Source organism: Miniopterus schreibersii (genome assembly GCF_964146895.1).
Source record: "Miniopterus schreibersii genome assembly, chromosome: 9".
Taxonomy (NCBI): Eukaryota; Metazoa; Chordata; class Mammalia; order Chiroptera; family Miniopteridae; genus Miniopterus; species Miniopterus schreibersii.
The window spans coordinates 3,486,081-3,499,518 of record NC_138118.1 but is presented as its reverse complement, the minus strand read 5'-3'; the positions used below and the strand labels follow the sequence as shown (position 1 = coordinate 3,499,518).

General features: G+C 61.4%; 1 protein-coding gene across 1 annotated transcript in view; it reads left to right on the top strand.

Moving 5' to 3' along the window:
• The window catches only part of LOC308562020 (SCO-spondin-like), a gene marked incomplete at its 5' end in the record, with an annotated part of 45,055 nt that extends 32,692 nt beyond the window's left edge, over positions 1 to 12,363 (top strand). The window contains 26 exons of the mRNA XM_081147707.1: positions 113 to 268; positions 766 to 975; positions 1,139 to 1,306; positions 1,956 to 2,087; positions 2,164 to 2,410; positions 2,685 to 2,837; positions 2,918 to 2,964; positions 3,163 to 3,510; positions 3,844 to 4,011; positions 4,597 to 4,727; positions 4,984 to 5,108; positions 5,311 to 5,357; positions 5,624 to 5,902; positions 6,139 to 6,297; positions 6,453 to 6,569; positions 6,909 to 7,047; positions 7,208 to 7,410; positions 7,548 to 7,675; positions 7,760 to 7,902; positions 8,014 to 8,060; positions 8,848 to 9,065; positions 9,337 to 9,432; positions 9,581 to 9,641; positions 9,894 to 10,024; positions 11,492 to 11,642; positions 12,204 to 12,363. Coding sequence (XP_081003833.1) covers positions 113 to 268; positions 766 to 975; positions 1,139 to 1,306; positions 1,956 to 2,087; positions 2,164 to 2,410; positions 2,685 to 2,837; positions 2,918 to 2,964; positions 3,163 to 3,510; positions 3,844 to 4,011; positions 4,597 to 4,727; positions 4,984 to 5,108; positions 5,311 to 5,357; positions 5,624 to 5,902; positions 6,139 to 6,297; positions 6,453 to 6,569; positions 6,909 to 7,047; positions 7,208 to 7,410; positions 7,548 to 7,675; positions 7,760 to 7,902; positions 8,014 to 8,060; positions 8,848 to 9,065; positions 9,337 to 9,432; positions 9,581 to 9,641; positions 9,894 to 10,024; positions 11,492 to 11,642; positions 12,204 to 12,226 — 3,827 coding nt within the window. The 3' untranslated portion in view covers positions 12,227 to 12,363. The remainder of the gene's footprint in view (positions 1 to 112; positions 269 to 765; positions 976 to 1,138; positions 1,307 to 1,955; positions 2,088 to 2,163; positions 2,411 to 2,684; positions 2,838 to 2,917; positions 2,965 to 3,162; positions 3,511 to 3,843; positions 4,012 to 4,596; positions 4,728 to 4,983; positions 5,109 to 5,310; positions 5,358 to 5,623; positions 5,903 to 6,138; positions 6,298 to 6,452; positions 6,570 to 6,908; positions 7,048 to 7,207; positions 7,411 to 7,547; positions 7,676 to 7,759; positions 7,903 to 8,013; positions 8,061 to 8,847; positions 9,066 to 9,336; positions 9,433 to 9,580; positions 9,642 to 9,893; positions 10,025 to 11,491; positions 11,643 to 12,203) is intronic.
• Between the last annotated feature and the right edge of the window lie 1,075 nt (positions 12,364 to 13,438).

Genomic DNA, 13,438 nt, shown 5'->3' with positions numbered 1-13,438 from the left:
CCTCCCTTTGGGAAAAGCAAACTCAGGGTCTCCTCTCGCTCCAGCCTTGCTTCCTGGGAAACTAGAAGCCCGGGGATGACTCATTAAGAGCCCTCCTCTCCCCTCCCCCCAGGTGGCTGGGGCCTGTGGTCCCCATGGTCCCCCTGCTCCCGCAGCTGCACAGACCCAGCTCAGCCCGCTTGGCGCAGCCGCAGTCGCCTCTGCCTGGCAAACTGCACTGGCAGGGACACCTCGCAGGAGCGCCCTTGCAACCTGCCCTCCTGTACAGGTGCGCCTTCCAGTCTCGACCTCTGACCCTGACACACACCTGAACCCTACCCATCCCCTCTAACACCAACAACCGCCCTTGAACAGCTCGTTCTAACCCCCAGCCAGTGTCCAACCCCAACCCCAACATCTAACATCCCTCAAGCAAATACTGAGCTCTGAGCCTGACATCTGATCGTGAATGGGTGCCTGACTCTGGACCCCGGGCCCTTTGCCAACCCCAGCAGCTGCTGGGAGCCCTGCCAACTTCCAGCAAATCCTCACTCGTGTGTGTACTGAACACCCCCCCCCCCAAGGTCCCATCCAAACCCCTCGGCAGCCCTGAGAGTCTGGCACTACTGTCCTCCACGAGAAAGGGGAAACAGGCCCAGTATCAGGTTGGGAGGGAGAACCGAAGGTCTGGGTGAGGTCACACTGGCCCTGGGGCGGAGGAGGCCTGCACTGGAGCTGGGGCAGGAAGAGGGACTGGCTGCAGCTCAGCTTTGCCCTGTCCCACAGGGCTGCCCCTGTGCCCCGGCCCTGGCTGCGTGGCCGGGAACTGTTCCTGGACCGCCTGGGCCCCATGGGAACCTTGCTCCCGAAGCTGCGGGGTGGGCCAGCAGCGCCGCCTGCGGGCGTACCATCCCCCAGGGCCGGGCGGGCACTGGTGCCCGGACATCCTTACTGCTTATCAGGAGCTCCGCTTCTGCAACCTTCGCGCTTGCCCAGGTGAGGTGGGCTGGGCAGGACTGGGACCTGCTCTTCCCTGGCACCAGTGCCCCCTGTGGCACTTCCATGCTAGGGCAGGGCCTGTCCTCAGCTCATGGGACATGGTGGGGAGCCCCTCTGTCTGAGCCAGACCCCTCATGTGGCCCTTCTCTCTCCCATGCAGTGCCCGGAGGCTGGTCACGCTGGAGCCCCTGGTCCTGGTGTGACCGGAGCTGTGGGGGAGGCCGATCCCTGAGGAGCCGCAGCTGCTCGAGCCCCCCACCCAAGAACGGGGGTGCCCCCTGTGTTGGGGAGAGGCACCACGCTCGACTCTGTAACCCTATGCCCTGTGGTATGTTGATAGGGACAGCACAGCCCTGCCGGCCTGTACTCTCTGCAGGGCTCTCCCACCCCCACCTCTAATTCCATCCCCACGACACTGTGTGGCATAGATGGGGGCCAGGCCAGGACCTCTTTGTCCAGTTAAGGAATCTGAGATGCATACAGGTAGATGTTGGGATCTGGGCATTGGGTGAGGACTCCAGTTCCTATTGGAGGCTTTGAGGGTGATAGTCATGAACGTACCTGGTACCCGGTACCTGGAATGTGGACTGAACCAGACAGGCTGTAACCCACACTCCCCACCCCAAGCTTCAGCTCTGTCTGTTATTCGTCCTTCGAGCTCACCACCTCTACCAGGACTCCCCCCACCCACTGACATCTTCTGTCCCCTAGGTGAACATATATATAGGAGCCTTGTAAGTGACAGTGTTGCTATTTTAGATGCACAAATTCAGTCCAGCTCAGCAAGCATTTATTGGGTATCAGGCTAGGTGTGAGTAACCTCTGTCATTGAAAATGTCCCAATCCCAGGGTCCCCAGTGCTCCATGTTTCCACGGGCACTAGCATGGGGAGAAGGGTGGGGCATGTGGCTTCACAGAGGTAGGGATGGTCCCTGGGGCTTAGGGCCCTCTTGACCCTGGTCCTCTCTTCTGCTCAGAGGACGGCTGCCCAGCAGGCATGGAGGTGGTCAGCTGTGCCAACCTCTGTCCCCGACGCTGCTCAGATCTCCAGGAGGGGATCGTGTGTCAGGACGGCCAGGCCTGCCAGCGGGGCTGCCGCTGCCCCGAGGGTATGTCAGGGTGGCTTGGGTGAAAGGCGGGCCGGCCCGAGTGCCCGCACAGCTCTGGAAGGCTGCCTCCCCACAGGCTCGCTGGAGCAGGATGGCGGCTGCGTGCCCACTGGCCACTGTGAGTGCACAGATGCCCAGGGCCGCAGCTGGGCCCCGGGGAGCCGGCACCAGGATGCCTGCAGCAACTGCACATGCCAGGCCGGGCAGCTCTCCTGCACAGCGCAGCCCTGCCCGCCGCCCATCCACTGCGCCTGGAGCCGCTGGTCAGCCTGGAGTCCCTGCAGCCGCTCGTGTGGTCCCGGGGGACAGCAAAGACGCTTCCGGTATGGGGCTGGGCTGGCTAGTGTCCCCTCTCCTGCGTCCTTGGATGATGTCTCCCTCTCTGACACAGCATTCCCGGACCCTGCCCCCCTTCGGTGACTTTACACCCACCCGGTACCCTGGTCCCAGCTTCTGTCCTTGGTCACCCTTGCCCTCCTTTCCTCAGCCACTTCCATGCTCACCCTGGGCTTTCCCAGCTGGTGTCTGTCCAGGAGGCAGAGGGGTGGTGAAGGGCTCTGGGCCATTTCTCACATTCCCTGCCCTGCCCCGCCCCAGGTCCTCCACATCCGGCTCGTGGGCCCCAGAGTGTCAAGAGGAGCAGTCCCAGAGCCAGCCCTGCCCTCAGCCTCCCTGCCCACCCCTGTGCCTGCATGGTGACCGCCCCCGCTCCCTTGGGGACAGCTGGTGGCAGGGCGAGTGCCAGCAGTGGTAAGCCCAGGGGCAGGGCCAGGTGGCCTGTGCTGACCTGCTGGATCGCACAGGGTCCCTGAGTCTGCCTCCTCCCCCAGCTCCTGCACCCCGGAGGGCGAGCTGTGTGAGGACACTGAGTGTGCAGGTCTGTAGTCTCATCAGTCCCCCATCTCTCCCCACCCTGCCAGCCTCTTGCCTTGCTGTCCATTTGCTTACTCTGTGTCCTGTATTTCCCTCCTGCCTATATTTCCAACTGCCACCCCCTGTGCCACAAAGGTCCCAACCAGCCCTCTGGGCCTTCGCTCCCTCTAACCCCTCTAGCTTCACCTGTGTTCTCCCACAGTGCCCGGGGCCTGGACGCCGTGGTCCCCCTGGTCTGACTGCCCTGTCTCCTGTGGAGGTGGAAACCAGGTTCGCACCCGGGTCTGCGTGGCTTCAGCTCCTCCCCACGTGCGGCAGCTGCCCTGCCTGGGCCCTGACACCCAGACCCAGCGCTGTGGGCCGCAGCCCTGCGGGGGGCTGCTGGAGGCCTGCTCCTGGGGCCCGTGGGGGCCCTGTTCCCACAGCTGTGGCCCAGGCCTGACCTCCCGCTCTGGGTCCTGCCCCTGCCCACTGGCCGAGGCTGACCCCGCCTGCAATGGGACCTTCCTGCACCTGGACACCCAGGCCTGCTACCTGGGGCCCTGCCTGGGTGAGTGCGTGGGGAGTGAGCCCTGCCCTTTCCCTACCTGGGAAGATTCAGGGAATAGTGTACTTTTCCCCAACCCCCAGGTTATCGCCCCAAATATATATATCTTTATTTCTCCCCAATATTTTGTTGAGGTCCTTTCCTCTTGCCACCAATTCTTCCTTTAGGCCCTTTGAGACATGACCCTCACTGAGTGACAGGGAGCCCAGCCAGGACCTTTCTGAATTCCTGGCTTCCTTTTGCCCTTTCCTGCACAGGGGGTTGGCTAGGGCCGGGGTGAGGTGGGGGGTGGGTGGGAGAGAGGCCCTTGAGTGACACCCCCATCTCCGTCCCTAGAGGAGTGCATGTGGAGCAGCTGGAGCAGCTGGACGCAATGCTCATGCCAGGTGCCAGTCCAGCAGCGCTACCGACACCAGAGACCCGCACCTGGAGGGACGGGGGAGGAACCCCCCTGCACGCGACTGGATGGCTACTTCCGGCCTTGCCTCATTGGCAACTGCTCTGGTGAGGCCCCCAGGAGCAAGAGGCCAGGGAGCCGAGCCCTGGCAGGGTCCCCCAGTTCCCCTCCAGGCAAGCCTCAGTGCCCCCAGGATCTCTGAGCGGTTGCCCTGACCCCTGTCCTCGGCAGCCCAGCTACTCCCCTGCCCCCCCCCCCCCAGTTACTCTCTATCCTCCCCACCCCACTCCGGAGTCTTCACCATGACTTTCCCACTTGGCAGCTGCTGGCCCCACCTGTAGCTTTGCCCAGACACAGCGGGTCTTGCCACCTCCTGTTGTAGCTGCCCTCCATCTCTGCCCCTCCCTCTCCCACCTGCCATCCCTGGAGTACCTGCCAGGCTCCTAACTCCCCACAGCCCCATCCTCCATGCAGCTCTGGGCTTTCCAAGGCCCAGTGTCCCTCCCCTTCCCTCGAGGCACCACAGGGCCAAGGGGGTGCTGGATGGGTGACTGTGGTCTGTCATGCAAGAGGGGACAGTCTTGTACTCTTACCAGGTGATTCCGAGGGGCTCAAGGGACCATGCACTGTGTGCTCTGGGCTTGGAGGGTGGAGGGTGTCGCCCAGCAACCTGTCTGCCTCCCTCCACCCAGAGGACAGCTGCACGCCTCCCTTTGAGTTCCGGGCCTGTGGCTCCCCCTGCACCGGGCTCTGTGCCACACACCTGAACCCTCAGCTCTGCCAGGACCTGCCGCCCTGCCAGCCTGGCTGCTACTGCCCCGAGGTAAGGGGTGCAGTTAGGGGAGATGCCCCAGAAGGGGGTACTCTGTGCACATTTCCACACTCCCCTCCACGATGCCCACAGTGACCCCTCTCCTGCAGACCTTCTGTACTTGGTCCCTCTTAACAGCTGTTCACACTGTCCGTGGCCATTTACCATCTATTCACTCAGCCACGTCCACGTGCACCAGCTGTGGGCCAGGCATTAGGACGCATAGAGACTGTCACACAGCCCTGTCCCTGTGTTCCCTCCTGCACAGGGACTGCTTGAGCAGGCTGGGGGCTGCATTCCCCCAGGGCAGTGTAACTGCCAGCACATCTCAGGAGAAGGAGCCAGGGTGACCTTGGCTCCTGGGGACCACCTGCGGCTGGGCTGCAAAGAGTGGTGAGTGATGGGGCTGGAGTTGGTGTGGGGGAAGCTGGGGGGAGGCAGCACCAGAAGGCTGGAGGCAGAGAGTGGCTTGGGGAGGGGGCAGGGCACCCTGCAGAGAATGCCAGGCTTAGCCCCAGCCTCCTCTGGCTCCAGATGAGCCCAGAGCTCAGGTTACCCCTACCTGAGCCCCCAACCCTGACTGCCCCTCCCATAGTGAATGCCAGCACGGGGAGCTGCGGTGCACCAGTGGGGGCTGTAGAGGTAACTGTGGGCCCAGGAGACCAACTGTCCCCCTTTGCCCAGGGAGTGTTTCTGGGACCCGGAACTTTCAGTGTAGGACTGGGACTGTCCCAGACAAACCAGGGTGGTTGGTCACCCCATCCTGGCCCCTTTCCCCCCCCACACACACTTTCTTCAGCCTTCCTGGTCATAACCTGAGCCCCTCCCTCCCTCTGCACTGGGTGGGAGTGGGGTCTCTGGGTGTGGGGAGGGTCACTGGGAAGGGGCCCACATGCTGCCTGTTCTAGGTCTTCTGCCTCTGAGTGGCTGGTCTGAGTGGTCGCCCTGTGGGCCCTGCCTGCCCGCCAGCATCCTGGCCCCTGCCTCCAGGGCTGTCCTAGAGGAGTGGTGGCCCCTGGACCCAGCCAGCCTCTCCCCAATCTCGGCCCCCCTGCTGGCTTCGGAGCAGCACCGCCACCGCCTCTGTTTGGACCCTGAGACAGGGAGGCCCTGGGCTGGGGACCCAGACCTCTGCTCCCTGCCGCTCAGCCAGCACCGCCTCTGCCCAGACCCTGGTGCCTGCCTCGGTAATGGGGAGGGGCATGTGCCAATGGTGGAGGGGCCTGGAGGGAGGGGGGGCCGGGCCAGGCAGGGCTGGGCCATGTTCATTTCCGTGGCCAGGCAGTTAGCCAAGCAGCCAGTCCTGCACCGGGGGCTCAGGGCATGCCAGGGTGTCTGCAGGGTGAGTCTAGGGCATTAGAGTAGAAGCAGGAGGCTGAGGAGAGGTGGGCTCTGAGTACTGATTTCCATTTTATCTTCCCAGACTTGTGCCAGTGGAGTCCTTGGGGGCCCTGGAGCCCCTGCCAGGTGCCCTGCAGTGGGGGGTTCCGGCTGCGCTGGAGAGAGGCAAGGGACATCCCTGGAGGAGGCTGCCGGGGACCATGGGCTCAGACTGAGGGCTGCAACATGGGGCCCTGCCCAGGTAACCCCTGGCCCAGCGTCTGGAGGAGGGGACAGGGACTGCAACACACAACATGGCATCTGAAGGGGATGGTGCCTCTGTCCCCTGGGAGGCAGGGTGTTGTCCTGGGGACCCAAGAATGGCCCCAACACAGACTCCTACCTTCTGGTTCTCAGGGGAGAGCTGTGAGGCCCGGGACACCGTGCCCACCCTTGACTGTGCCAACCAGTGTCCTAGAAGCTGTGCTGACCTCTGGGACCGTGTGGAGTGTCTGCAGGGACCGTGCCGCCCAGGTGGCCAAGCCATGCCCACAGCCTGGCCTGGGAACTCTGCGGGAGCCCAGGCCTGCTTCACTCCATGACCTGGGGGTGGGATGACTGCTGGATCCCGAGCTGTAGGGCAGCAAAGGTCACCTTTGGCAGCCGGCTGGGGGCCCTGCCTAGAGCGAGCCTGGGTGACCACAGGCTGTGCCTGGGGCGGCAATGGGAGACGGTGAGGAGACCAGGTCCTGTGGGGCCACAAGAGGAAGGGTGCACAGTGCCAGCCTGAGGCTTTGGACTCCATCTGGTGGCCAGAGGGATCCGTCCTACGCACCTGCCCGAGCACTGAGTCTTGTCCTCCCCCTCCCCCAGGCTGCCGTTGTCCCCCTGGTCAGCTTGTGCAGGACGGACGCTGCGTGCCCATCTCCTCCTGCCACTGTGGCCTGCCCAGCCCCAATGCCTCCTGGGTGCTGGCCCCGGCCGAGGTGGTACAGCTGGACTGCAAAACCTGGTATGCTGCCCACCGGTGGCCAGGTGTTGGGGGGGAAGGTGTGTGCTGCGGGTGGGAGGCCTGGGGCAGGCAAGTCAGGGTGATGGGCATTGCTGGGGAGCGAAGGTTCTGCTCACAGTGACTCAGGGCCTGGACCCATTTTGAACACCCCTGTCCCTAGCACCTGTGTCAATGGGTCCCTGGTGTGCCCACACCGCGAGTGCCCAGTTCTGGGGCCATGGTCAGCCTGGAGCCGCTGCTCGGCACCCTGTGGTGGGGGCACCAGCGAGCGCCATCGGAGCTGCAAGGAGGGTCCCAGGGGGGCACCATGCCAGGCCCAGGACATGGAGCAACAACAGGAATGTAACCCGCAGCCCTGCCCTGGTGAGTACCTGGGCCATGGGAGCCTGTGCTTCCCTCCAAGGCTGCGGAGCCTGGGCCCCCAACCCAGCTGACAGGTGGCAGATCCGGAGGCAGCCCCTCCCTGGGACCCTGCCTCACTGTCTGTGTGCTCCCCCCAGAGTGCCCGCCTGGCCAGGTGCTCAGCACCTGTGCCACTTCGTGCCCGCACCTCTGCTCGCATCTTTGGCCCGGCGCTCTCTGTGTGCGGGAACCATGCCAGCTTGGCTGTGACTGCCCTGGAGAGCAGGTAGGTGTGGGTGCTGGGCCTGACTCCCTCATGGGGGGCGAGGAGGCAGTGGTCTGAGTGTAACTGGATCCTGTGGTGCCCCAGCTATTGCACAATGGCACGTGTGTGCCCCCCGCTGCGTGCCCCTGCACCCAGCTCTCTGTGCCCTGGGGCCTCACTTTGACCCTTGAAGAGCAGGCTCGGGAGCTGCCCGCAGGGACTGTGCTCAGCCAGAACTGCACCCACTGGTGAGGGCCAGGGTGGGGGCTGGGATAGGGAGAGGGTGGAGGGTGGGGTTGCTGAGAATGGGGTGGGTTGGAGGGCGTGGAGGGCCCTGACACATGCTTCTGTCTTTCCAGTATCTGCCAAGGTGGAGCCTTCAGCTGCTCCCTCACTGACTGTCAGGGTGAGATATATGCTGTCTGGGCCCTGGCTGGTCTCCCAAAGCTGAGGCCAGGCTGGCCTTGAGGAGGGGAGAAGGCCCTGCCCACCCTAAGGAAAGCTACCTTCTTAAGGAAGCCCCTTCCCCTGTCTGCCCACACTGACCTCTCCCTGCCCTGTGCTCCCTGGATGCTCAGCATGGTCCACCTTGGGTGGCTGGGGGTGTTGGTCAAGCCCGCTGTGCTCACTGAGCCAGGGCTGTGAGTGATGCTGGCAGCGGAGGGTACTTTCTCTGCAGATGAGGAAACTGAGGTAGAGGGTGAGCTGAAACAGCTTGGCAGCCTCCAGGTGGAGGTATCTGCCCCGTGCTGTGTCATCCCTGTCTGGTCAAGGTCAACAGGCCTTTGCTAAGGTCCCACACGTGCCCAGTTCTGCCATGCAGGGCTCTGTGTGGATTCAGGGACACACAAGCATGGGGAGCCCCGGGCACCCCCAGCCTGGCAGCCGAGGACAGATGGAGATAGGAGACAGTGTCTGGCTTGCTGACAAGCCAGGATATGAAACTGGTGCTGCCAATGAGAGGTCAGGTGGATAGGACTGGTCAGGGGAGGCTTCCCAGAGGAGGTGAGACCTGAGCTGGGCCTATAGTATTCGTGAGGGTGAATAAGGTGTGTTTGGAGGCCTAGAAGTCCAGAGGCTGCTGGACCTGAGTAGACAGTGCTGGGGAGGGAAGAAGGGGTGCCCGGTGGGGGTGGAATCAAAGCTCTAGCCAAGGCTGATGAGAGTGGGGTGTGGGTGGTCTTCCCTGGCAGAGTGTCCCCCTGGAGAAATGTGGCAGCAAGTGGCCCCCGGGGAGCTGGGCCCCTGCGAGCAGACATGTCAGGAGCCCAATGCCACGGAGACACGGGGCAATTGTAGGGCGGGACAGGCCCCAGGCTGCGTGTGCCGGCCAGGGTACTTCCGCAGCCAGCCGGGCCCCTGCGTGACCGCAGACCACTGCGAGTGCTGGCACCATGGGCGTCCCCACCCGGTGAGATACCTCTGCCCCTCTGTGCCACCTACCCCTTCTCAACCCGACTTCCCTCCTGTCCCTATTCTAGGGCCTGGGGCAGCAGGTGGCTCCCCAGCACTGGGGCAGTCTCTGGGCCCCAAAGGCTCCCCTCCCCCATGAGACTGTTGCCACCTCCAGTCCCAGTCCTTTGCCCTGACTAGGCGCCCAGGCTGGGTTGAGAGGGGGTAGTATTATAGAAAAGTCTACAAGCTGAGGTGTGGAGACTGAGAGGATGTTCCATTCTCTGCAGCCTGGAACCGAATGGCAGGAGGCCTGTGAGAGCTGCCACTGCCTCAATGGGAGGAGCGTCTGCACCCAGCACTGCCCCCTCCTCACCTGTGCCCAGGTACCCACCTGCAGCCTGCTACCCTCTCAGGCTGGCTCCCCAGGCTTCTTCCTGGCTCTGTCCCCAGAAGCTGGTCTTAGGGCTCAGGCAGGTGGTGCTGGGCATGGGGCCATTCTCCTGAGTGGACCGGGGGTCACTCCTTCTGCAGGGCGAGGTGACTGTGCAGGAGCCAGGGAGCTGCTGTCCCACCTGCCACCAGGAGTCTCTGGGTATGGAGGGGAACTGGGGCACCTCCCACAGCTCCTCTTCCTGCTCTGGGCCCTCCTACCAAACTTCCCCCTTCACACGCTGGGAGGCCCACTTGCCCCAACCCTGCCCACCACGGGGATTGGCAGGGTGAGGACCCCAGTGCTGCACCATGGCGCCTGGCCACATCCACCCCAACATGCTCCCCTTAGGTCTGAGCTCAGTCCCCCTTAAACAGAGTCCCAGCTGCCCTTCTCTATCTGCCTGCCCCACAGAGGAGCAGTCAGCCTCCTGCCGGCGCCTCACTGAGCTTCGAAACCTCACCAAGGGCCCCTGCTACCTGGACCAGGTGGAAGTGAGCTACTGCAGTGGGCACTGCCCATCCAGCACCAACGTCATGCCTGAGGTCAGCAAGGGGGCTGCTGTGCAGGCTCAGGGGAGTCCCTTCAGCCCTCACCCCAGGCACAGAATGCAGGAAAGCCCAGCGGACACAGGGACATGGTTGATCTCATGGGGAGACAGCAGATCAGATCCATGATGTGGCCAACACTTGCTGCTTGGCCCGTTGACCCTCATCACGGGGGGGGGGGCTCCCAAGCCTGCTGTGCACCTCTGCCCCTCCAGGGAGTCCCCTCCTGCCTCTCCTGCTGTGGCCCATGCAGTTCCCAGCTCCCTCCTCAGCCCACTGGGTCCCTCAAGGCAAGCGAGCCAGGACCCCAATGAAGAAAGGCACAGAGGGGCTAAGTCAGCTTTAAGTGGGAGCCTATCACACAGTGAGGGAAGCTCCTAGGGACAGACTGTGCACACAGCCTGGTCTCAGACGCTTTTGAGTATGTCCTGGAAGGCTGGCAAGGCTCTGCTCTGCGCATGCTCTCCTTGACCCAGAAGACCCAGCCCTGCTCCTTGTGCAGACATTCTCAGGGACTTTGTGCCCACCCTGAATCCCGTAGCCCTCAGCCTGGAGACCTGTGTGTAGATCTGGCTCTGTCCTGCCACGTTCCAGACAGAACGGAGCCGTGGCTCCAGGCCCTGCCTCCTGTCACCTGGGGTCATTCCCTCCTGCCCAGGCCCACCTGAGTCATCTATTCCCGGAAGGCGAAGGTGCTTCCTACCTGCTCCCCAACCCCAGGCCACTGTCCTGCTCCTCCGGCCAGATCCCTGCACCTCCTGAAAATGCCTCCCCAAGTCAATTTGGGATTTTTAAAAATAGTAAAAGATAGTAAAGATATTTTTTCTGGGGAGGAAAAATAAATGATAGTGGGATAGAAGTCAAAGGGAGATTTTTTTATTTTTTACTGAATCCTTTGTAGTTTAAAAAAAAATCTTTTGTAGTTTCTAAAAGGTAAATTGTGAATGCTACCTATTTCAAAATAAAGATAGAATTATAGAAACAAATCAACTGTTCAGTGGGACTTGTATAGAGTTACCATATAGTCATAGAGCAAGAGGCGGCTGTGAGGAGGGAGAACTCACTTTGTACTTTGGGTCAGAACCATGCAGTTTGGGGCTTGGTTACCTGCAGTTTCACATATTATTAGTCTGTCCCTCCAACTAGACTGCAAGCCCCTTGCAGTGGAGGCTGTGTCCCCCATTTCTGCCAGGGTGCAGTGATGGGCGTGTTTAAAGCATTCCTTTAAACTGTTGGATGCTCAGACAGGTGAGGGCTGGAGTGAAGGAGGTGGGCTTCCTGGAGGGGGTGGGCTTAGCCTCCACACATCCCTCCTGCAGGCTTCCCTGCTGGGTGAGGGGAATTGGATCTGGCCTCCCCTCAGCCCCAGCCTCTCTTGGATGGAAAGACCAAGGGAGGGAAGGGAGGTGGTTTGGGCAAACTCCGCTGGGCCCCTCTCCAGCTCAGCCACCCCTTCTCGCCCAGGAGCCGTACCTGCAGAGCCAGTGCGACTGCTGTAGCTACCGCCTGGACCCGGAGAACCCCGTGCGGATCCTGAGCCTACGCTGTCCGGGCGGCCACACGGAGCCCGCGCTGCTGCCGGTCATCCACAGCTGCCAGTGCAGCCCCTGCCAGGGTGGGTCTGCCCAGGGCCGGGGCCAGGGCCAGCGCCGGGGCGGGGGCGGGGCGGGGTGGGGCCGGGCTTCCCCCCAGGCCCTTTGACCCAGCCCGACCCCGGCAGGATTTTTGGTCCTTGAGTTCTTCCGATCGATAGCACTCTTCCGATTTCCTCTGCAGTCACGCCTAAGCTCGGGTGTCAGGAATCAGTGGCCCCTGGTTCAAATCCCCGTTCACCTCTTTCCCTCCCTGACCTCATCTTTACAGCTGGGGCTGGGAGGCCCCGGGGAGGGCCAGCGCACGAAGGGCCCGGTAGCGCCCGGTTCCTGTTAAGTACCTGCTCTGTGGTAGCCTGAGGTCACATGGAGTGGCAGGGGAGAGACAGATGGAAGGGAGCCGACACCGATACCGCCTGGGTGGAGCGCGGGGCCAGAGCCCGCCTTTGCTCCCGGCTGTTTTCTGGCGGCTGGTGCTCCCTCCTCTCCCAGTTCGCTCCCGCTGCCCTCTCCTGCCCCTTCCCTTCCCGGCCTGACCACGCTGCCTCCCTTGGTAGCTCATCTCCCCCTCACTTAACATCCAGGAGGTGATTTCTCAGAGCGCTGACGGCTCCCTAGATGAGGCTGCCCTGACTCGCATGTGATCGCCAGCCTCAGCAACAGCGATGCCTCTTCCCATGCCCACCCCTCCACTCCATGCCCTGGCACTAGCATTTTCCAAATAAAGTAATGTTGGCAGCAAGCACCAGTCAGAGTCTGCATCCAGGGGGGAAAGGGAGGGAGGGGAGGTTTAGGCCCTGGCCGTGACTGCCTCCTGGGCACTTCTGTGATCAGTTATACTGGTGAGCTTGGGCAAGTCACCTCCCTACCAGAGCCTCAGTTTCCTCACCTGTGGCAGGTTGAATATACAGTGGTGCCTCGGTTTTCGAATGTCTCAGTTGGCAAACATTTTGGTTTATGAACGCCGTAAACCAGGGAGTAAATGCTTCAGTTTTCAAACATGCCTTGGAAGTCGAACATGCCCCACAGCTTCTGCTGAGGGCAAGATCCTGAGGCCTAGCTGTCGGCTGTGGATCCCTCGGTTTTCCAGCATTTCAGAGCTCGAACAGTCTTCTGGACGGATTGCATTTGAAAACTGAGGGACCACTGTAAAGTCTTAAGGTCTCTGCCATCAGACATCTCTAGTGCCCCAGGTGGCATCCCTCACGGCAGCAGAGGTGGGCATTTCCACGCAAGTTCTGCCCATCCATGCTGACGTCTGCTGCTTTTTTAGAAGTTGTATTGAGGTTTAACTTACGTACTATGAAATTCACCCATTTTAAATTTACACTTCAGTGACTTTTATAGAAAATACAGAGTTGCCCAAACATCACCACAGCTCAGTTTTTGAACATTTCTGTCATCTTGGCTGGTTTGGCTCAGTGGTTAGAGCGTCACCCTGCAGAATGAAGGGTCCCTGGTTCAATTCCAGCCAAGGGCAGGTATCTTGGTTGCAGGCTTGATCTGCGGCCCTGGTCAGTGTGAGAGACACACACATCAATGTTTCACTCTTTCTCTCTCTCTTCCACTCTCTCTGAAAAGCAATGAAAAAATATCCTCTGGTGAGAATTAAAAAAAAAAAAATTTCCATCATTTCAAGCCCATTTCCAATCCTTTCCACCTCCAGCCCAGGGGACCATTGAACTTCTGTCTACCTCAATAGATTGGCCTTTTCTGGACGTCTCATATAAACGTCTGGCTTCTTTTGATTAGCACAACAATTTTGAGGTTCACCCATATTGTAGCACGCACAGCAGCTTGTTTCTTTAGTTGCTGAATA